Here is a 23,102-nt window from a genome sequence, read left to right as displayed (position 1 = left end):
TTTACGTTCTGATTTTTTTATTATTAATAACAATGTTCACCCCCGTAAAAAAATGTACTAATTTTTATGATCGCCCATTAACCCTTATTTTAATAATTGATTATATTTTACTTGATTTTCTGTGCTCTTGCATCTAATTCTTGTATTATTGGAAGTGCTGATGATTGTGTCAACTGGATGCCACTTTCATGGCACAAGTGTTCTACTACTGGGCATGTGCTCCCCCAAGCCTTTATCTCTTCTTCAATCCTTCCGAGCCTTGCCTCAATATCTTCAAGAGGGTGGTTACTTTCCAGTTGGTATTCTAAATGGGCAAGCTGATCGTTGCAACCCTGGGACCAGTCCATGAGTTCTCTCCACTTTTCGACCGCCTGCTGTTTCTGTTTGACATTTGCGGCCAAATCCTAAACAGCAAGACAGTTATTTTAATTTTTAGAAGCATGTTTAAAAAAAAAGAATTATTACTTGATATTTAGCAAGCAAGGGATTAAAAACTGTAGACATTTTTTCAGCCTGTAAAGGCGCTGACTTTTTAGCCTGAACGACTTGTTCTTCTATTTCTGCTATAACTGGCTTCTTTTCACTATGCTCATGCAGTGCAATGTGAAAAGCTTGTAAGGCATTATCAACATTATCAGGATTAACATCTTGTTTTATGAGGTTTTCAGTTTCATTCAACCAGGTAGACAGTGCAACAACCTGAGAATTCAGGTCCTCCCTGTTGCAAAAATATAATTAGTTTCACCTTATAAAGCTCACATATACTTTTAACATAAGATCCAAATGATAACATTATGCTTTAATATTAATGTTATAAACTTTTAATTTTAAGGAAAATAAAAAAATAATTTTACCTTGAAATCAACATTTCAGATATGAGATTTGCTCTATGTTTAATAGCATCTGATGCTCTTGTAGCTGCTGCTTTCAGCTCTGCAACTTTTCCTTTTAGTAAGTTTGCACCTTCAAGTGTAAGGCTTGATGCAATGACATCAGCAGAATGTCCTAGTTCGGCAATATTATCCTGAGTTTTGTTCAGCTCTTGCTTTAGAACCTAAAATTACAAATTCTTGAAATTCCATTCTCAGAGTCTGGAGTGTCACAAAACAGAAATTCACCTTCAGTTGTTCCATCTGAGCTTCTAAGTCCTTGTCATCAAATCCACTAGGATTGGCGACGATTTCTTGTAAGACTGGTCTTTCCAGCCATTCTTTGACTTGTTGCGCTGTCCCTTCAAGCTCTTGCCAAGCAAGTACGAGCTTTTCTAGCTTGTGAGCCCTTTGTCTCATTGCAGCATCAAGATTCGTCCACTTAGAATGCATGGTATCAACTGAATTAACAGCGAGTGTCTCAGGTGGTAAACCTTCACTCAATTTTTTAAGTTTGTTCAACTTTTCTTTTGTTTTCTCACTTTCATTAAGGTGATCCTGAAATTATTTTTTATATTTAATTGAATTTTTTATTGGGGGGGGGGGGCATTACCTGAGCTTTTTGTAATTGGGCTTTAGCATCAGACAACACGACTGGTTTTGCCATACCCATTGATGTTTCCACTTCTAATTTTTCAATCCAGGGTTTGACCGATTGCATATATTCGTCAAATTCATGCAAAGTCGCTACACCTTTTTCAAGAGCAACATTTTCATTTTTGATAGCCTGTTCCGTAGCTAAAACTGAATCTTCGATTGCTTTAAACCTTTTCAGGTAATCTTGTTTCACATTGTCATCTTTATCTGGAAAATGATCACAATAATTTACAGATACCAGTTAGATAAGTTAAAAATTACCTTTGAAAAGAATTTCTGCTTTTTGTCTCAATTGACCAAGATCAACTTTCTTTGCTGATGCTTCATTTGCGATTACTTGTGATTTTTCAAGCCTTTCTTGTGGCACTTGAATTTTTGACAGTTGTGCTACTTTTTTAGGTATTTTTTCAACTGCCCAAACCTTCAATTCTTTTAGACCGGTATCCAATTCATTCCAGGAGTCTGCCTCTTTTTGTAATAGAACAACTTTCTGTTCTACAACACTTAGAGTCCCGGCTAATTTGTTTTCTAAATCTTTTACCTAAAACATCAATGTTTCATTTAGTTATTAACAAGATAAATGTTGTTATTTGTCTTTACCTCAGTAACAATTGCATGCTGGGCTTCTGGAAGTGCTTCTGCAATCTTTTGACAATAAAATTGTAACTTGCTTAAGATGTCTTCAGCTGCCATTCTAAGAGCTATGCACAGTTCTTGCTTGCTTTTGAGCTCTGCGGCTAACTTTTCACCGCCAAATCCACTGGTGATTTGTTTCAGCTCCTTTTCTGCTCTTTCAAGAAGCAATTGAACCTCAGATTTTCCTTCATTGTACAAATCCCATGTTTTTTGTACTCCTTTCAGGGAGTTGAGCTTCTCGAGTGAAGTATTGTAAGCTTTATTCCACTGAGTCTCTAGTTCTACTACTTGTTTTTTCACAAATTCAGGTGCAGCTGGTTCTTTACCGAGGTCTCGGCCTTTCTGCAGCATACTCACTATGTTCGGCCGTTGCTGATCTAACTGAGCTACAGCACCTTTCTGAGTTTCAACCATGTTCGCAACACTTTCTCGACTATTTGCATCAACCGTGCCCCTTCCGCAAACCATTTTGTCAAGAAGTTTACAAACCTAAAGTACAAATATTAATAATCTAAAATTTACTAACATTTATAATTAACTCACCTCATCGACATCTTTTTTATAGGAATAACATCTTGAATATAGTTCCGTCTTTGTTATTGTCATTTCAATTACAGGTATCAATTTTTTGTACCTAAATCAACATAATTAGTTTTCTAATTTTCTTATTGGTGGTGGTATCATAATATATTAAAATACCTGAGCAATAGTTTGTCTAATTTTTCATGTTCTTCGCTGGAATCACTCATTGGGGCCAACATGTCTAGTGTTTGAACCATCCACATCATTTCTTCCCGTTTTCCTTCGGCTTCTCTGCATATTCCCTGTAATTGTTTAAATTAGAATAATAAAATTGACTGTTTAAAATTGTTTTCATACTTGGAATATATGTCGTTCTTTTTCAAATTCTTCTGCTGTTGCCAATTCCTTGAGAAGGTTTTTAATGCTGTTGTCAACAGTGTCCATCCACTTTTCTAATTCTGCGAATCTTAATTAAAAATAAATTGTAATTATTTTTCAAGTTATGAATTGAAAAAATAAATGTTATAAATACTTTAGCCTGTATGCTTCCCATTGATCAGGGATTGATTGCAGCTGAATTGCAAATTCTTGAGCTTTTTTGTGAAATGCGTTCCAATCTTCCCATGATGATGTAGTAGTTTCTTTTAGCTGGGCTTCTTCAACAGGCCAAGCCGAACAACTTACTGTCGCTCTTTCCATATTAGTGAGACATTTTTTAATTTCACCGATCAACGGGCTGGCCAATAACTCCTACAACGTAAACATAAATGAGCATTTTATAGTTTTTTGTGTCTGGTGAATGTTGAATGATATTTTAATTACGCTATGCCGTTTCTGTAAAGTGTTGATGTTTTCATTTCTGTGGAAAGCTTGAATTTGAGAATTAAGCTCTTTGTCAAGATCCTTTAGGTATTTCTTCATGCTTCTTTCGTCAAGTCTGAATTCAAGTTTGACAAGGTGAAGCGGAGCTAGACACAGGATTTTCTGAAATTCAGTTATTATGAGAAAATAATTTTTTTTCAATAACTTTCAGTAATTTTAAAACATACCTTCCATTGTTCTTCTAATTTTGTTGCATTATCTAAGATACTTTTATGCTGTTCAGGTGGTACAACAACCAACAAATCTTGAACAACGTTGTGCAAATCTTGCATCCACCTTTCATTGACATGTTCAAAAAAGCTCTAATAATAAATAAAAAATAAAAAGTTAATCTTTTATAAAATTAGTATTTTTTTAAAAAGAAAGTTTAAAATAACTAGTACCTTATGGTTGTCAACAGTGTGACCAGAATCAACATGCTTTTCATTCATTAACTTTTCTGCAACTTGAAGCCATTCTTTAATAACGCGTTCTACCTCATGGTAATTTTGCCAGCGTCTTATAGCATCCGTCAATTTCTAAAAATAAATGTGTAAAAACAATTGTTTTAAAATTAAAATGAGTATTTTGTTCAGGTACCTGTTGCCAGTCGTCTGCAGTGTGACTGACTCTGTTGAATCTTTGGTTCAGGTCATTCATCTTCTTTTCAAACTCTCTTGTATCAACACCTGGAGTATTTTTTAGCGATGAAAGTAAAGAGGCGAGGCACATGTTTTTACTCTCTAACATGGATTTGTAAAAGAGCCGCCTTTGAAAGAATCCTTTATGCCTATCCAGATTCGTTTGTAACGTCTCTTTATTACCGGCCATGCTCAAAGTTCCCATAAAAGCTTCGGCTTCATTTAACCACGAGCCTATCTCTTTTTGTGATTCTTCTAATGATTTTTGTTGGACAATGACATGTGAAAGAAGCTGAAGTTGTGCGCTGAGCCCAGCTCTCAGTTTAACAATCCGTTCTATAAAAACAACAAAATAGTAAAAAGTTGTGTTAACATAATTATGTTTTTTGTGGTTTGCAAAGTACCTTTTTCTTTTTTCAAAGTGCTCATCATTTTGTCAACATCGTCTCTTGATAAATCGGGTATGAGAGTCTGAAACTTTTTGCTTATTGCTTTAAAGAGTTCTTCAACGTCACTGATTTCTGCTTGAATTTGCTAAAAAATTGTATAAACAATTAGATTCTTTAACAACTATATTTATTGTTATTTCTACCTGTAGCACTTTAATATGTGCACTGATTTTATCGGAATTGTCAAGATAACAATTTTCCAAGCTTGCTTCTGCATTTTTAAGCCAAGTTTGAAGTTTTTCTATGCACAGTTTGTATTCTTTTTTCTTTCTCAATGTATCACCAGCTTCCATGTATTGTTTTACATTCTAAAATAATTAATCTTGTTAAATGTTTTTATGTTGGTCATAACTATATTTTACTTACGCCAAACAGGCGTTCCCATCTAGCAGTTATCGCTAAATATTTTTCTTTCAACTGAGCTGCAATTTGGTCCTCAGATGTAGCAACGAGGAAATTTAGTGTTTCTCCTAGCATCTGATGTTTATCTTTCCACACTCCTATATCCTATTGTTTCCACAAAAAATACGCATTACAGTTGTACATTGTAATAAAAAAACGTTTTTATTGCAAAAATATATACTTGAAAATATTCCATTCTTTCTTCCTCGTCACAGAGTAATTTTGGTTCGGACATGATGATGTATTCTTCTAATTCGTGAGTCAGTGTGTGCCATTTTCCCCAGCACGCTAACAGTTCTTCAAGCATGCTCTGGATACACCTTAATTCCAAGCAGACACTCTTCCATCTTTCTGATGTATCTCTCATAAATCGATCAGCGGCTAAACTTTCTTTAGCATCTTAAAAAAACAAAAAAGAATAATAAGAACAAAACGAAATAATTTCCTTTGTATATACATACCTATGTTTCCATCTCTTTTGTATTCTTCAATTACATGCTGCATGTCAATAAATGCCTTGTTGAACTCCTGGAATATTTTGTTTCTTGAAACAAAATTGTTGTATTGGTCGAGAAGCTGTTGAACTCTTTGTTCGTTTCCGTATTTAATTGTCCAGGATCTTACTTTGTTCTCCGTTAATTCCATAAAAGCAATAAGGCAACACTGGAATATACATTTAAAAAAAAATTATAAAATTGTATCACATTTAACTCTCATGGTAATTACCCGGTGCTCTAGGAATTTAAGCCTGATTCTTTTCTGTACCGCAGCCGGCCCGATTTTACTCAATCTCTTCCCCATAAACTCAATTTGCTGTGCTATATGAGGTGGATATGCACTATGAGCTAGTGCGGAATTGTATTGAGCTTCAACTTTGGGGAGGTCGGCGAAGAAAGCCTGTAAAATAAACGTTGAAAGATCACAATGAAAATAAACCTTACAAAAACTGACCTTGTGGTCTTCAAGCTTTCGACTAATTATACTGGCAGTTTCTTCATTCATAATTGTTGGAATGTCTTCATCTTCGAGCATGTTTTCAGCCCTGTACAACCATTCTCCGATCTGGCCGAAAGGAGGCATCAATTTTGAGTCCAAAAGATGAAGCCAGTATCTCATCTATAAAATAATTTTTAAATTATTAGAACTATAAATGATAAAATATGTTTGAATTAAAAACCCTTTTACACAAAAATTAAAATTTATCTTTAAATGTAATATATCTTTAATACCTGTGCTCTTAGTTGTTTCCAAAGTACATCTATTTCTCTCCAAGATTCCCATGCGATATTAATGCTGCTTTTTGAGTCAACAAGTTTTGATAGCTTGTTATAGATAGCTGATTTTGCTTTAACTTCATTTTCAAATTTCAAATACTCCTGTAACCAAATATACTTAGGTTTTTTTTTTTTAAATTTTAGTTCTACGGGATTTACCTCAAACACCAAAGGCAAGTTGTTGACATTTGAGAGAGAATGAGTTGCTTCAAGAAGCCATGCTCTGAGTTCCTTATAATCGGCTTCGATGCAGCTCAACCTGTCGCCGCTGTCACTGCTCAGTTCGGGATATTTATAAAGGAATTGTGACACGTAAGTCATTACGCATTTTTCATCTGGTCTTTCAACGTCAAGATCCTATCGAACAGACACATACTTTAGTTTATAAATGGAGATAAAGTTAACTCTTGAAAGCTTTACCTCAGGATCTAAGAGTTTTGCAATGTCAAGTTCTTGTTCAGCAACGTTGAATGCAGTTTGCAGCCTGTCTCTGTTTGTCGCTCCTCTGAGGGCTGACAAATCGATTAAACCTTTCTTAATTGCGTCGATAATAGCTAAGAACGCAAATCCATCTCTCCAGCTTGGTCCAAAGTCTTTAACCTCTAGTCCAATATCTCTACAAGGTTTTAACGAAACACATTAAATATATAATTTTATGTATTGGTTAAAATAAAATTATTTACTTTGGAAGAGCTTTTGTAACCCATTTCAACAAAACAGCCTTAGTTGTATCTGCCTTCTTCTTTCTTTCTGTCATATCTGGTGTCCTTGATCCTTCAAGACTTGATGTGCTACCTCCAAAGTGATCCAATGAGGCAAGAACACGTGTCTTTTCTTCTATCTAAAATTTCAATTTAAAAAAGTAATTATAAGTTTATGCGAGGTAGAAACGATCGAGTGTATCATTGTTATTAGCGATACACAAAGTGATAACAAATAGTCACAAAACGTTTGCAAAGCCAAGCTTTGTGTTACTCATCTCTAAAAAAACCGGGTGATTATTAGGAAAAATATATTAATGAAATAAATTAACAGACAATTTTTTATGCATAACAAACACAAAAACAAAACAGAACAACTGACATTTTTTTAAGCAGGGTGTAATATATGTTTTAATTTTTTAAGACAATTTGCTGTAAATTTGAACATCAATGTTATTTATTTATTTTAATACAATAGCAAACTTTTCATTTCAAAAAATTTTGTGCTTAAAAACTGTAATATATACAAAATAAAACAAAAATAAATCTATTAGGTGAATATTAAACACTTAAAATAAACGTTAAATATCTGAGGAGAAAAGGGGGCTCCATTTGTTTGATAAATAAAGAATAAAATAAAATAAGAAATAATATGAAACAAAATACTGAAATAAAAAGCCATTGAATAACAAATAACATAAAATACAAAATGCTAGCTCATAGTATTACATACATTTAACACACACACATGCCATAGTAGAAAATATATACTATTATGAACAATGCACAGACATTCACATATATATTTTTGTCACACATGCTGATTTTGAGAATTGAATTGATAAACTAACAATTTTCTAATGGAAGCTTTTAACCAGCAATTTTCGACATTAATAATCTTGCAGTGATGTACAACCAGATAGTTTAAAATGTTTTATTTTATTATAATTAATTAAGGTTTTTAGTTGAGATAAAAAAGTCAATGGCACAAGCGGGATTCGAACCCACGATCTTCGGCTTGATACGCCGCTGCTCTACCACTTGAGCTATCGTGACCTCGATCCACACTTTTTATCTCAACTAAAAACCTTAATTAATTATAATATATTAATTGGTCAAACAGACCACGAAATGAGTGAATTTAGTGAGTTTTATTTTATGATTTGTTTATTTTTTAATAGTTTGTTTCTTTTTTAATTGGGTACTTTTGAAGCAATTGATATTATAAATCAATTTACAATCAAATATGTGAAAAATCAAATAATCGAACATTACTTTGACATTTTACATTTTAAAAAAATCACCTGGTTATACATTTATTTGTTGTTTTTTTGTCATTAAATTGTGAACTTTTTTATTTTGATATGCAACATTCATAAAATGCAGCTTCCAATTACATATAAATAAAAAGAAAATATGAAAATGGATATGAAATAAATGTCCACTCACCACCAATAAATGTGGCTCCTGTTTTAGAAGCTTTAAACACATTTTTTTAACATTAGGATTTTTTTCATCGGCATGATCGATTATTAGTTAGCGGATAATGTGAAATGATGAGGAGAATGGAGATTTGTTTTATTTTTTTTTTCTCTTTAGGCTTGGATGATTTTTAAATACCAAAACCGTCAGAAGTTTTACACTGAAGCGAGACTGCACATTGATATATATTAAAGTTTTGTTTTTTACCAAAGGTTTCCTAATAAGGCTTTTGGACATAATTTGAAAAAATTCAACAGGCCGACCGTAGATGGTGGCAAAAGGGAGTCCCCTTTTCTCCTCAATAGACATAGCCACGTTCCCAAAACACATGCAAGTTGTATCATTAATTTCCACAAGAAAATTTTTCCAAGCCTGTAAATGTAAATACTTAGTCTAGCCTTTTGTTTAAACATATTTCCAATTTTGTTATGACATTTTTTCTTTTTATTAGCTTGGTTTTAATGTTTTGTTAAAAATTAAATGTTCTATGAATGACTGTTAAAGATGTGTTGAAAACATTAATTATTTCAAAACATTGGCAATTCAAAATGGCTAATTATGCAAAAAATATATACAACAAAAATATTTTCAATGCACAATTCAATTAGAATAAACGAGAAAAATCAATATGCCAAATTGAACAAAAAAGGAACAAACCTGGAAGTACAATATAATTGTCCATATAAGGCCGAGAACGACGGGTGGCCTTCCATCGACCAAATCAGTTGCATTGATGTTGACCAACTTGATCTACAAAATAAATAATTTGCATGTTAAATTCTTGAATTAAAGCTGTACTAGACTAAAAAATAAGCGGGGTCCATGGCGGCAGTGTGGCCAGGGTGTCAGACTCATATTTGCTCAATTAGTAGTTCTGGGTTCAAATCTCAGCTCACCCCATGGAATTTTAGTTAGTAATAATATCTATATCCCTTATCTGTGATACCCAATCGGTTGTTCAATATTAAGCCCTCCCGTACGACAAGAATTAGTTTATTTTTATTAAAAAAATAAATATATTCATTAAAAAATCTATTTTAATATTATCTGCATCTGATGGGTGAATCAAACAAATAATTTTAGAAAAAATGCTAATAATTGAAATTTTTATGAGAGTAATCATACTATAAACCAAATGGCCCAAAAATTCAAATAAAAAAAAAATAAATAAATAAAACTGGTCCAGATAACATCAGTCTTTTTGAAGTTTATTTATTTTTAATATTTTAAACTTGATGCCTAATAGCTTGGTTCGGTTTGTTTATTTCAATCTGCCTATTTTTTGCTGGTTTTTAAGCATTTGTAAGACAAGACCAGCAAGAATAGGCCAAACTAGGACAATCTAAGATGGCCAAATGAATACATCATACATATCAACATAACATTGCACACTACATATTTATGTTTATTATGAGTATCGTCATACTTACTCGTTTACTCTCGAGAAATTTTAATGCAGTATCAGCATTGCTCAAGAAGTGGGGTCTTTTCAAATTTCTGCTTTTTTCAGTCTTCTGCAAAACAGATGCAAAATTTCGTTAATTTTATTCATTAAGTAAAGCATTTCCATATATTTACCAGTTTTTCTCCAGAGAGCACTTCAAGAAGTGCGAGCAATTTCGTTCCATCCTTGAGGTCTTCTATCAGGTCGTTAATGTAAATGGGTGGTTTTCGCTATAATTAAAACAGTTTTTAAAATTTAATAGATAATGAAAAATGATTGAAATTACATCATCTTAAATTATTTCTTTGGGTTTGAAACAAAATAAATTTATTTATCCATGGGCATTGGTGTTGTTTTTCCTCCTAGTATTTTTCCTCTTTATTAAAATGCATTAATTTTAATAAAGAGAAAAAAAACTAGAGTTCTTCAATGTCCATGGATGAATAGAAACTAGTAAGGAAAAGAAACCTAGAATAAATTTATTTAGGCGTCTCACCTCTTGGAGATAAGAGTTGATCCATTTGACAAAAGTCTTCTTCTGAACTCTCTCCTGTTCATCTGCAATGAAATAAAATGGGTTAGATTTTAATTTAATAAGAACAATTTGAAAACCTGCAGTGTTCATTTTTTATGAATTTCTTACACAAAAAGTCAACTAGAACTATTGGCTATTATAACCAATGAGCTGTTCTTCTTGCAAATTTTCCAAGCTGAATAGGTTTTAAGGACCATTTCTATTCCAGGAATATACCTCCAATGGGTGCTTTTTTATTGGAGATCTTAATAAACAATTTTACAACTAGAATTTGTTTATGTTTTTAATAGAAATTTGAATTATTCTTATTATTAAATGTTTAATTAACCAAATTGGTTCATTTGTTCTTGGTTTAATTCAATGATTATACAAAATTTGTTATAATTTACGTTAGCAAAGTAGTTATTTTATTTTGTAATAACACGCTCAGGCTTAAAATTTTGAAATCAACATTTTAAAATGTCCGATTCATGAGAAAGTGACAATTAAGTCTTAGCCAATAAAATTTTTGTTCACAGTGACTAAGCAGATTGTTTGGAAGGTCGAAACAGCCTTTTATTTCTCTAATCCTGGGAATGTATTCCTGAATAAGTCCTTATAAAAAGGAAGAATGTGGGAACCTGATGATATAGGAAATTTTAAATTTATTGACTATTATTAAGTAAACTGAACTTAATCCATAAATCAAAACTCAAGGCTTGTAAGACACTTAAAGTATAACTAATAATATATACAGAATGTACAACTAATTGCAGGTTTATTAAGCATGATATTAAATATACCTATTTAATTGCTACCTTTAAAAAATGGGAAAAACTGAGAGACCTGCTGACCATACTAAGCAACAGCACAGGCAAAACTTATGTTACTGCAAAACACTAATCTGGAAATGGTACTCAACTTTGGTACTAATGCCTCACTAAGTAAACAAAGAGGAACCAGAGAAAGTGCTAACTCAAGGGTATGGATGTAAAGAAGGCTCAATTCCACAATATCTTTTTTTTTTTTTTTTTTTTTTTCAGTTTGGAGAGGAATAACGGGAGTCTATTGTCTCCAAAGACCTCAGAAATATATTGGAAAATTAATTATGTTAGATCAAAATTAGTGCAATTGTCATGTTAATTGGAACTTGACATAAAGAACTTTCAAACATCATAGTAAAAAATATTTGATTTCACATCTATAACTGTAAGTATGTAGTTTGGCTTTTTCCTATCATCCTGATCTATCATTGCTGTTTTTGTGTGTAAGTAGGGTTTTGGCATTTTGTTATTTTCACCTCAGTAGTTTGCCTGTTTGTTATTTTGACATTCGTGTCATGTTTGGCCCGACACTTAAGATGGCAAAATACCTAGATGAGTCTTAAGGACAAGAGACAGGTCAAAGTAGTCAAATCAAGGGTTTTGGACTCGAACTAGAAATTTAACAATAACAAAGAACAAACCAAACAAATCAAGTAATTAAAAAAATTGTAATATGCTTAAATTTCATTGTCAAGTCTTATTGGTTAATGAACAAGGTTTTCCCACTGATGTGAAATCTAGAGTTTTCTTTTTAAAAACAGTGATCGTATGGAAATCAAAGTTTGAATGTCAATAAAGCCTTTAGTTCCAACTGTTTTTAGTCTATTTGGGAACACATAATGGAATGAAGTGATGGTGATGAGGATACTAGGGAGCGGAGTTTGTGCTCCCCAGGCACTGCAGCTTTCTGGCTTATTATCCTAGTTCCCTAGTTCAGTGCAATAGACTCAATCCTTCTCAGAAGAATCATTGACTGTCGCTGCTACAGTTTCATTCCCTAGGTTTTTTTCTGCATGTCTGAGCTGTTGCTTCACATTCAAAGATGATATGGGTAGCTGTTTCCTCCTCCTCATTGCATAATCTTTAGCTGGGATCATCATTATATATGCCCATGTTGTAGATGTTTTCTCAGATGCCAGTGACTGGTTAATAGTCCTATGACTCCTCTGAGTCTAGCCCTCTCCAATTGCAGCAGTGCATTTGCCAGTCTTGGTGAGGGTTGTTTCATCATAAGTGTGTCTCGTGCCTCTAGAGTTTATCCACTTCTTGTTTTGTTTTGTTTGGATCCTGATTCTAGTTTTGCTTGTGTTATCCCACGTGTAGGTTCAGGGCCTATGTATGGTCTTGCAGATCCTCCTCTGGCCAGTCTGTCTGCTTTCTCATTACCCAAAATTCCCCTGTGCCCTGGCACCCAAGATATCATCAAATCGTTGTGTTTCCCCAGGTTTTGGAGATTTTGGATGCATCCACTGATTAACTTTGATGTAATTTTTTTTATATGCTAATGCTTTAATAGCGACTTGGCTATCAGATCTTATGAGGATTTTTTTTGCCAGTTAACCTCTTTTAAGATTTTTCTAGGTCATAAGCATTGATGGCATTTATTTCTGCTTGAAAGACCAGTGTTTGATTGCTCATATCTTGGGCTTGTACAAAAAATACCCTATCCAGTTCCTTCGTTCGTTTTGGAGCCATCTGTTGTTGTATCTGATGCTCTCCTGGGCTCTTTTCTTTATAGTTCATTGAGTCTTTATAGGATGTTGTAAAGAATGTTTCTGGGATCATATAGTCAGTCCTCATTTCTAAGAATGGGTGTCTGATTTTGTTAATAATGGTTGTGTGCCCGAATTGTTTAGTTCCTATCCAATTTGTTGTTTTCGGAGTCTAAATGAGCTTTTCCTAGCCTCTCCTTGTATAAAAGTTTCCAGTGGAGGGAGGTTTAGCAGAGTTTCTAGTGCACTTGTAAGAAATGGAGTAAAAAAAACAAACTTTTTCTATTTATTTATGTATAAGATAAGAAAATGCTTTTAATGAAAGTGAAAAGATTTCCAAATAAACTAATATACAGTTGGAACTAAAGGAGTTTTTGATATTCAACCTTTGATAATGACGTTCCAACTCAAAAGTCAACGAACCTCGAAAAAAATCCTATAGAAAGTTCAAACGACAAAATTTATAAAAAAAGTTAGTTTAATTTGAAATTATGGAGATGGTAAATTTGATTAGTTAGTTTTGGAGAAAAAAAATCTTCAGTAGTTGTAGCTGTACAAGTTTTTTGTAATAAAAGATAAGCAAACAGAGACGACTGCAGTATACAATTTATAATTCCTCCTTGTCAAACTTATTTATCAATTGGACAGTCACGAAAGAAAAAATCCCACGAAAGGCCCAAGTTTGTATTGCAATAATGTTAACAAGTGATTTAACCGTTTTTCCCAAGAACTGCATGAAGTTGTGCCTTTCGTGCAAATCCACCACTCGCCGACGCCGCCAGGCCTCAACCCGACCGACGTTCAGATCTCATTTACATGGTGAAAAGTATGTCGGCACTATAAATAGTAGGTATCAACGTCCTCCGGGGACCAACTTGTTGGTTGTTGACAAAACTAAAAGACCGTTTTTATACCATTTGGGAAGTCTACGGTTAAATTGGGCCCGTGTCGACCGTTTATTTATATCTTGGAGATTAAAATAAGGAAAGAAATGACCTAATAATTGCTCTCAGAGTCTGTTTTACAAAATATACTTATTTTTGTAAGATTAATAGTAACATTCTAATTGTTAAATCCTTTTTAAAAAGATAGTTCCTACTCACAGTAAGTTGTTTTGCAAAGACCGGGATTTCGAGCTTTTAGATCATCATCAGGTTGAGGAAGTTCTACAACCTGATGAGCTAAAAGCTCGAAATCCCGGTCTTTGCAAAACAACTTACTGTGAGTAGGCACTATCTTTTTAAAAAGGATTGAACACCGCACTCACTCCATCATTCATCCTTTCTTCTAATTGTTATATTCTTTTGTTTTTTCGAAAATTTTTTGTACATTGTGGTTTTCGTTCTTCCGTAAAAAAACGTGACGTAAAAAAAGTATAAAAAGGGAGACAACTTAGACTGCAAGAATTATAGAGGGATAACCTTGCTCTTGGTGGTATATAAGATACTTTCTATTGCCATCCACAAACGATTTAGTAACGTGGGCGGAAAACATTCTTGGAAAATACCAGCATGGCTTCAGACCGGGAAGATCAACTATCGACCATATAATCTCATAAAGGTGGATCTTAGACAAATCCTTTGAATGGATCTACATCATTTGAGGACTACAGGCAAGCGCACGACAGTGTGAATAGAAAGGAAGCATTAGCAGATAAGGGTACTTGGTGTACCGTGTAAGCCATTTAGGTTAATCGGTATGACGTGGCATAACACGAGCTACCAAGTCAGTGTGCAAAATACACTGTCGGAGAATTTTATAGTAGATCCTGCTGCAAGGATGCTCTATCATGTGTCATCTTCAATTTCTGTTTGGAAAGAGCGGGGCCATTAGACAAAACCCAGGCTACTATTTGTAATAGATTAACTCAACACATGGCATATGCGGACGACGAATTATAGCAAGAACAATGGCGGCACTGGGAGGAGCACTTCAAGAACTGCTAGAAGCTTGCAAGAAGCGCGGCCTGGAAATTAACAAGGATAAAACTAAGTATATGAGCATCTCGAGAACTCATGGATGTGGAGAAGGACCAGTTCAATTTCGAAACCATAGTTTTCCAGTAGTCAGTAATTTCAAATATCTAGGGTCCTTAGTAACAAAGAATAATGATATAACGGAAGAAATACAGGCGAGAATATCGGCAGGAAATAGATGTCTCTTTGAGGTACAAAATGTTCTGCGGTTCATGCACCTATCTCCCAAGGCTAAGGTATAGCTTACAAAGCGATTATAAGGCCAATAGTTATGTACGCTAGCGAAACATGTGTGTTGAGTAAAGAAAGTGAAAAGTTCTAGGGGTATGGGAAAGAAAAGTGCTGAGAAAAAAATCGGGTCCGAAATGTGTAAATGACGAATTAAAACAATTATTTGGCGAGCGGATATAGTTGCCCAAATGAAGAAGGGAAGATTGAGATGGTTGGGTCATGTGGGGAGGATGCCTCAAGGTAACCTTCCAAGGAAACTCCTCTATGGGAAGCTTGGAGGCTCAATAATACGAGGACGCCCTCGGCTTAGGTGGTTGGACGATGTGGAGGAGGATCTACGCGGACGGGTGACGCCTCAAGTCCTAAGAGGGAAACGAATGGGGAAAACTTATTGAGGTGTCGCACTGATTAGTAAGTTAGTAAGTCTGAAGAAATTGTAAAAGTTAGCCTCGATTAGGCCACATTTCAGTGGTAGATGACGCAAAATAAATTGGGCCAGGATTTGCATATTCTCGGATTAATTCTTCTTCCAAAACCATAGTCAGTGGGTAGCCTAAGGCCGCTTCGGACTCATCTCGAATAAGTTTCGTGTAATTCTAGGAATGCAGGATATAGGATCTTAAGCTCTTATTCAAGCAGTGGAAACCGCGCTCGACCTTCCACCTTTACATATTTATGTACAAAAAGGGCCAACATATTCCTGAACTACAAAAAAATAAAGCCAGAAGGAGCCACCATAAAATTCTGGAGATAATTAAAATAAATGAGATGGCCATAAAGGTACCGACAATATGATAGAAAAATTCAACTTTGATAAATCAAATGGTCATTGATCGTAGGAGACCTTTTGAAGGCTCTTGGCAGTAAAGGGCCCTGGATACAGATGGATCCTAGATGAAACAGGGAGTAGGTGGCCGAACTATACCCTGTCAAGGCCCCTTGGACTAAACTCAACAATTTTCCAAGCTGAGGTGCATTACTCTGTTCACAGGAGTTAATAAAGAAAAATATGAAAAGAGCACAGATTTACATACTCTCAGACAGTCAGGCAGCCATAAAGGCACTCACCCATGGGACCAAAACCACTAATAGGTACACCGGAGAGTGTGCTTAGATTGGAACTGGAAAAATGGGTTGAGAAAGAAAAACTGGACAAAAGCATTAGGTATGAGACAAGCTAAGATATTTCTAAATCTCTCTAAAAGGAAGGCGAAGGAATTCTCTCTCAGCAGGCAGGATTGTATGGACTTTTGCTTGTGCTTAGTCTTAAAGGAAAATACTTTCTAAGGTATTCAACAGCTTCATTGTGTAGTACAAGTAAAGTGCTTAACTTTGATCAACTGGTGAAAAGTTCTCCCGTTCTTCCTTATATCCGCTACTTGCCTCTCCCTGCTTATAACCCTGATTTTCGCTGTGATTTTAAAAAGAATAATAACCAACAAAGATCAATCAAAACATCCCAATACATTGACATAGGCAAAACGTCTTTGAACAGGTTTGAAAGGGAAATTGACCGTTTTGTCCAGCGGAACAAAATAACGAAGAAGATTACGACCTTGCACATCATCTTTTAACCAGGTTAATTGGATGAAATGAAACGAGACAGCCTGAAACCACCAGTCTAGCTTCTCTCAGCTTATATCCTTGAAATATTTTCCGGCTAACGAATTTTTTGGCCCTCGAAACCGACCATCACTAAATTCAAGTTCATATTGAAGTCATACTTTTTAAGTCACGAATCGTTGAATATTAATGATGAAGAACTGTTTTAAAACCTATTTATGATGGAGACTAAATAAGAACGTGACTTTTCGCTAAATAACATCTAGTTACCTTAGGTGATTACTTTTTCTTGAATTCTTCGACAAAGAGATATTCAAATCAAGAGAACATTTTTCATTTTTGTTTGAAGTGTTCATCAACAATATAAGTAGTATTATTTTGTTATTTTTTAGAAAACGTAAATCTCTTGAATTATTTCATTGTCACGCAAATAAAATAAACTAGCTTAAGCTTCTTTGCTGTCCCATTTTCGTTTTGAAATAAACGAGGGCAATTTTGACAATCTCAGTGAAAATATTAAATATTACAACCTGTTAAAGAGTTTAGCGACCGTTTATGTTAAACTGCAACCTTTTTTTACATGGAGTGAAACTAGTCCCATGAGCTTTAGAAGTGTTGTGATTCCTCATCATTTACGTTTTTGAGGGCTCTTTTATGTCGTGTCAAAATCTATCTACCAAAAGAAAACCTCAGTTATTTACTCTTCATCTCAAGGATCGAGTAAGGATTTCATGGCGGAAATTGGACGGAAGCGGGAAAAAATCTAGCTCGCTCAGAAAATCGTTTCTACTGGAAAGTTGTATTTTTTTACATTTTGATAGACCTTTCTCCTAATTCGAAATATTGTAAAACGATTCTTTTTTTAAATTTCTAGACGATTAATAGGTGAACAATCCCAGAGGGCAATTATTTTACAAAAACTTCCAGGAGCGGGAAAATAAATTATTTGGCTTAAACAAAAAACGTTGTCAAAAATTAACCACTATTTTTGTTAAACACATAAACTTTTAGTACAGTAAGAAAAACAAAACAAAAATGTATTAGATGTAATAGACTAAATAGATTTTGATAAAATGTTACCGAAAGATGGCAAATTTTTGGCCTCTCTTTTAACAATTAAATGGCATTATAGAACTGTTGAAAATACGCTAAATTTTAAAATATAATACTTGAATAGAAAGTACGGGTTCTTCTGAAATCCATCAAGTATTGTATAAGTGCAGTTAAAAAACAAAAAACAAAATCCGAAAAACAGTCACTACCCCATAAAATTTTGTGGTTGCAGAGTACAATCTAAAGAAAATGAAATCTGCACCCATTATCCTTTATTTTAGTTAAAATAATCCTTTATAAAAACTCGCCTATAATTTTTAATTTTAACAAAAACATATAAATTTAGCACATTTAGATAGTCAAAATCGAGTAATAAAGCTTTTATATCAGTCTTATAAAAAAAATACTATTACCAAAACAAAGGTAAAACGTTATTATCAAACCATTAATATTTGAAAGAAAATAAGTTGAAATTTTGATAAAGAAAAGAATTTCGAGGAAAATTTACGTTAACTTAAATGGTCTTTTTTACTATGGAAGCGATTAAATTTGATTAACAAAAATATGCAATTTACATTAGAACATTTTTCTTAGCACTATTTATTCTAGGGGCCAGGTCCATAAAGATTAATTTCTAATTTATTACCTTCAATGTTGAAAATTAAGACATTAATAATGAATTGTTTTATGTATTTGTTCTAAAACTGTATGCAAGACATGCCAGGTAAAAAAATTTTCTCCTTGGGGAATATTTTTCAATTTGGTCAATCTTGGGCACTTTTTTGGTGAGATTTGTTCAAAACATGCTCGTTTTGTTAAATTGGGAGGTTTATAGATGTTATTTTTTGTAAACTGTTGATAATTGCGTGATTTTTGTTTTGTGAATTGTCAATAGAAAAGTTTAAATAAGTGTGGCTAAAACGGTGGAAATGCCTAAACATTTATCTTAGATTTTAGTCCGACGTGTGGATCGAATTAGTAGAGATTTTTTTTTGGACCTAAATAGAAATTAAAATATTTAAGAAGAATTTACTTTATATAAATTTCCTGTTTTATTATGTAAATTTATTCTTGTAAAGGCGTACCAAGCTAGATTTGTAAAATTGCTGCTACTACTCGTGATACGCCCCCCAGCAGGCCTTTTGGAGGAAAACCGGTACACGGCCAATTTGTTGCTCCATACAAGGTGGATTATAGCTGTGTGGGGAAAAAATGTCCGTGCATGTCTAACGGGGAATGCTCCTGAAATACGTACTCAGTGGTCGGAGTAGTAGTCGGAGGCGGACTGAGGGGCGGATGCCTGGTACCAGACACTACCCTACACTTCCCACTGCATAGTCCACCCCCAAACACGTTACATACCAATCTTTTGAATCCCACGGTTTTAAGAACTTTCATTCGAAGACTATCGGAAGGAGAAGTTTCAATTCAACTCAACCAGTCCTAAAATTGATATGTATCATCCTAGTACTTATACATATATGCATATTTAATTTAAGCAAGTATATGATAACATAATTACACTTTATAAAATATCAGATAATTTTCTTTTATTCAAATCGCAAATTCAAGCCTTAAATAAGTTCACAAAAATTGATACATTGACTATTAAATTCTAAGATTTTTAAATATTTTTTATCCATGCATTTCCATTTGGCATCCAGTAAATAATAGCAATCCTAAAACCTCAGCTTATTGCCTCGCCCGGCTTATGACCTTTACTATTTGACAGTGCTACTAAAAAGAGCCTTCCATTTTGACATAGGAATACAGAAACGTCAGCAATGTTCCAACGTCATGTGCCTCACTATATGGTTTTTAAAAAAGAGAAATGGTCCTTGGAATAAGAGAAAATTGAATTTAACATAAGTAAAATTAACTGAAACGAAAAAAGCCATAGTTCTTACTCAGCTTTTGAAATGAAATGAAATTTATTTTTATTTACAAAATATATACAGTATTTACAAAGAAATTAAAAGACTGGCTTCAGGCTTCCTGCCTATATACCTGATCTGAAGTAAAAAAGAACTAATTTAAACATATCTCAATATTAATACAGAGGGAAAAAATATAAAAAAAAACCTTTACATTATATAGTTAATTTACAGCAAAATGTGCTTCACTCTTTTGTACTTATATTTTTTGTAATGTGTCTGCAAGGAGGCAGCTTCATAGTTAACAATGTTTCTAATATTAGTGTATTCACTAAATTCACAAGCTTTGCAAAATCTTGATGTTATACTGTGGACTTGTGTAAAGACACTAGTCACCTCCAATACTGAATGCATGTAGTCTATTGGCGTCCACCTGTAAAAGGAACCAATCAGTCTCAAGCATTTGTTCTGCACAACCTGCAACTTCCTGTAGTTGGTGATACATGTATTAGACCAGACAGGAGCCGCATGCAACAGCATGGGTCGAATATACAAATAATAAACTAACTTTTTATTAAATATACTCAGATCAGAGTGTCTATTTAACAACGGAAATAAATTGCAGATCAGAGCCACTCCTCTAGCGCATACCGTGTTGATGTGCTTGGTGAACGTGAGCTTTGAGTCCAGCATCAAACCGAGATACTTCACTTCTTTTTTTCCATGGAATACACCTTCCATTTATTGTCACAAAACAATCAACACTTGCGCCTTCTGCGAGTGAACAGAATCACCTCTATTTTTGACTCATTGGGTCTGATCCGCCATCTGTAAAAGTAATTAAATGTTTTCTCAAGGGCTACTGAGAGATGCCTAGCTATTGTATCTACCCTGAATGACGAGATCATAAAAGCAGTGTCATCAGCATATAGGGCACACTTTGGCTTAACTTTTAGTTCGGTTATACCATTAATAAATAAATTGAACAATATGGGCCCAAGGGCAGAGCCTTGGGGTACACCAGCAGCAATTGGCCGAAAGTCAGTGCTTACATTGTTAAGCGAGACACAAAATTCCCTATCTTCCAGATAACTCCTTATTAAATAAACGATTCAGCTTTTGAGAAAACACCCATAAACGGGGGGATTCAGCTTTTTGTCTATCCCTATTTTATCCCTGAGTATCTCGCTAAGATCTTACAAAACTGTACACTAAAAGGAAAATCACTCAATATGATCAATGGAATATAGCAACTTCACCCTACTTATATCCTTATCCTCATTGGACAATTGTTCGAGTTTATCTGAGGTAAAATTCACAGAAATGAAAAAAGCCAGAGATTGAAAGGATTCTGCTTCTTGCCTCGCTCTGCTTATATCCCTGACTACATGGTCTTAAAAATAGATGTTATCCTAACACGAAAATCACTCAATTTGTACAAATACCCTTATCTAATCTTTAAAAACAACGAAATAAAGCATTGAATAAGACAAAAACAATTGTTCGAGTTTAACTGAGGTAAATTCACAGAAATGAAAAAAAGCCAGATTTTTTTTTTTAAGGATTCTTCTTCATGCCTCGGTCTGCTTATGTCCCTGACTACATGGTCTTGAAAATAGATGTTATCCTAAGAGAAAAAACACTCAATTTGTACAAATATCCTTATCTGATCTTTAAAAACAACGAAATAAAGCATTGAGTAAGACAAAAGCAATTGTTCGAGTTTAACTGAGGTAAATTCACAGAAATAAAAAAGCCAGGATTATGCTTCTTGCCTCGCTGTGCTTATATCCCTGTCTAAATGGTCTTATAAATAGATGTTATCCTAAGAGGAAAATCACTCAATTTGTACAAATACCCTTATCTGATCTTTAAAAACAACGAATAAGACAAAAACAATTGTTCGAGTTTAACTGAGGTAAATTCACAGAAATGAAAAAAGCCAGAGATTGGAAGGATTCTGCTTCTTGCCTCGCTCTGCTTATATCCCTGACTATATGGTCTTAAAAATAACTGTGATCCTAACAGGAAAATCACCCAATTTGATCAACTGAATACAACACTTCATCCTACTTAGATCCTTATCCGATCTTTAAAAACAACAAAATGAAGCATTGAATAAGACGAAATATTGGGGAATTGTTCGACGTTATCAAAGGTAAAATTCACAGAAATGAAAAAAAGCCAGAGATTGGAAGGATTCTGCTTCTTGCCTCGCCGGGCTTATACCCCTGAATATAAGGTCTTAAAATTAACTGTGATCCTAGAAGAAAAATCACTCAATTTGTTCAAATAAATATAGCAACTTCACCCAACTTACACCCTTATCTGATCTTTAAAAACAACGGAAAAAAGCACGAAAAAGACAAAATAATGGACAATTGTTTCATTTTAACAGAGCTAAAATTCATATAAATGAAAAAGCCAGGGTTGGAAGATTTTGCTTCTTGCCTCGCCCTGCTTATACCCTTGACTACATTGTCTTAAAAATAGCTGTGATCCTAAAAAAAAATCGCGCACTTTGTTCAACTGAATCATAAATTGAATAATCAACGGTAGAACATCAGGCTCTGAATAGCGTTTGACAGATCAACATGCAGAAGTAGAAGACCGGTTTGCTTCGGCCCACTTATAACCCTGATTCTCTGGCTATAGTCGTAAAGAAAACATTGTGTCGAACAACAACAACGTTTTTGAAACATAGTTGGGGTTTGACCGCGTCCAACCCAATCGGATGGTTGTAATTAAAGCAATGCGTTCCGGCATTTCAGAATAGCCTATACAAATGAAACAAAAGCAGAAAAGGAAAGACATTGACTTGTCTCTCTCCCTGCTTATACCGTTAATTATCTGGTCTTTAAAAAAAGTTAAAAAAAATCATCAAACGGAATGAAATACAATCTTTTTGCACATAATTCGGGTTTGACAAAGGTAAAATTCCTAGAGGTAGATATCAGCGTCTTGCTTCACCCGACTTATAACCTTGACGATCTGAACTAGCTATGTTTTCAGAAAACACAATAACCCAATTGGATGGCTCAAATAAAGTTGTTTAACTATTGGTGAAAGGTGGAAAAGAAATCAAAACGGGATGCAGTCAGCGTCTTTCCTCGACTTTGTTGAATATCTTGCCAGACAATAGTAGAGTTTATTGATTTATTGAAAGAAATACATTTTGAAAACTATCACCAAACTCTAATATTGGTAGAAAACAAAGGCTTATATTTCCAAATTTTTTGTGTGTGTGTGTGTGTAAAATAGTTTTTACTCAGAAGGGTTTTTGTGTTGCAGTGCAACATGTCTAATAATTTTATATAAAACCTATTCTCTGTGGTTCGATAGAATCAGATGCTGTTCAAACATATTAAATATAAGCAAATTTATGCCTCAATAATTAAAATTAAATTTACTCTTTAA

At 34.0% G+C, this 23,102-nt stretch overlaps 1 protein-coding gene across 1 annotated transcript in view; it reads right to left on the bottom strand.

Annotated features, from left to right (window-relative positions):
• LOC106665454 (nesprin-1) overlaps positions 1-23,102 on the bottom strand; it is a 162,359-nt gene that overhangs the window by 34,845 nt on the left and 104,412 nt on the right. The window contains exons 4-34 of the mRNA XM_024225661.1: positions 10,435-10,496; positions 10,073-10,168; positions 9,925-10,008; positions 9,152-9,244; positions 8,702-8,866; positions 6,995-7,152; positions 6,732-6,927; positions 6,471-6,668; positions 6,267-6,413; positions 5,989-6,153; positions 5,764-5,934; positions 5,499-5,700; positions 5,219-5,436; positions 5,002-5,142; positions 4,779-4,943; positions 4,591-4,720; positions 4,146-4,522; positions 3,950-4,084; positions 3,734-3,868; positions 3,507-3,668; positions 3,217-3,434; positions 3,042-3,150; positions 2,862-2,986; positions 2,706-2,796; positions 2,127-2,651; positions 1,788-2,067; positions 1,483-1,733; positions 1,119-1,427; positions 855-1,054; positions 466-718; positions 112-404 (exon numbers count right to left, since the gene is read on the bottom strand). Coding sequence (XP_024081429.1) covers positions 112-404; positions 466-718; positions 855-1,054; positions 1,119-1,427; positions 1,483-1,733; positions 1,788-2,067; positions 2,127-2,651; positions 2,706-2,796; positions 2,862-2,986; positions 3,042-3,150; positions 3,217-3,434; positions 3,507-3,668; positions 3,734-3,868; positions 3,950-4,084; positions 4,146-4,522; positions 4,591-4,720; positions 4,779-4,943; positions 5,002-5,142; positions 5,219-5,436; positions 5,499-5,700; positions 5,764-5,934; positions 5,989-6,153; positions 6,267-6,413; positions 6,471-6,668; positions 6,732-6,927; positions 6,995-7,152; positions 8,702-8,866; positions 9,152-9,244; positions 9,925-10,008; positions 10,073-10,168; positions 10,435-10,496 — 5,854 coding nt within the window. The remainder of the gene's footprint in view (positions 1-111; positions 405-465; positions 719-854; positions 1,055-1,118; positions 1,428-1,482; positions 1,734-1,787; positions 2,068-2,126; positions 2,652-2,705; positions 2,797-2,861; positions 2,987-3,041; positions 3,151-3,216; positions 3,435-3,506; positions 3,669-3,733; positions 3,869-3,949; positions 4,085-4,145; positions 4,523-4,590; positions 4,721-4,778; positions 4,944-5,001; positions 5,143-5,218; positions 5,437-5,498; positions 5,701-5,763; positions 5,935-5,988; positions 6,154-6,266; positions 6,414-6,470; positions 6,669-6,731; positions 6,928-6,994; positions 7,153-8,701; positions 8,867-9,151; positions 9,245-9,924; positions 10,009-10,072; positions 10,169-10,434; positions 10,497-23,102) is intronic.

This window comes from Cimex lectularius, unplaced genomic scaffold (assembly GCF_000648675.2).
Source record: "Cimex lectularius strain Harlan isolate CLEC.00 unplaced genomic scaffold, Clec_2.1 scaffold37, whole genome shotgun sequence".
NCBI lineage: Eukaryota > Metazoa > Arthropoda > Insecta > Hemiptera > Cimicidae > Cimex > Cimex lectularius.
This window is presented reverse-complemented; position numbering and strand designations above follow the sequence as displayed.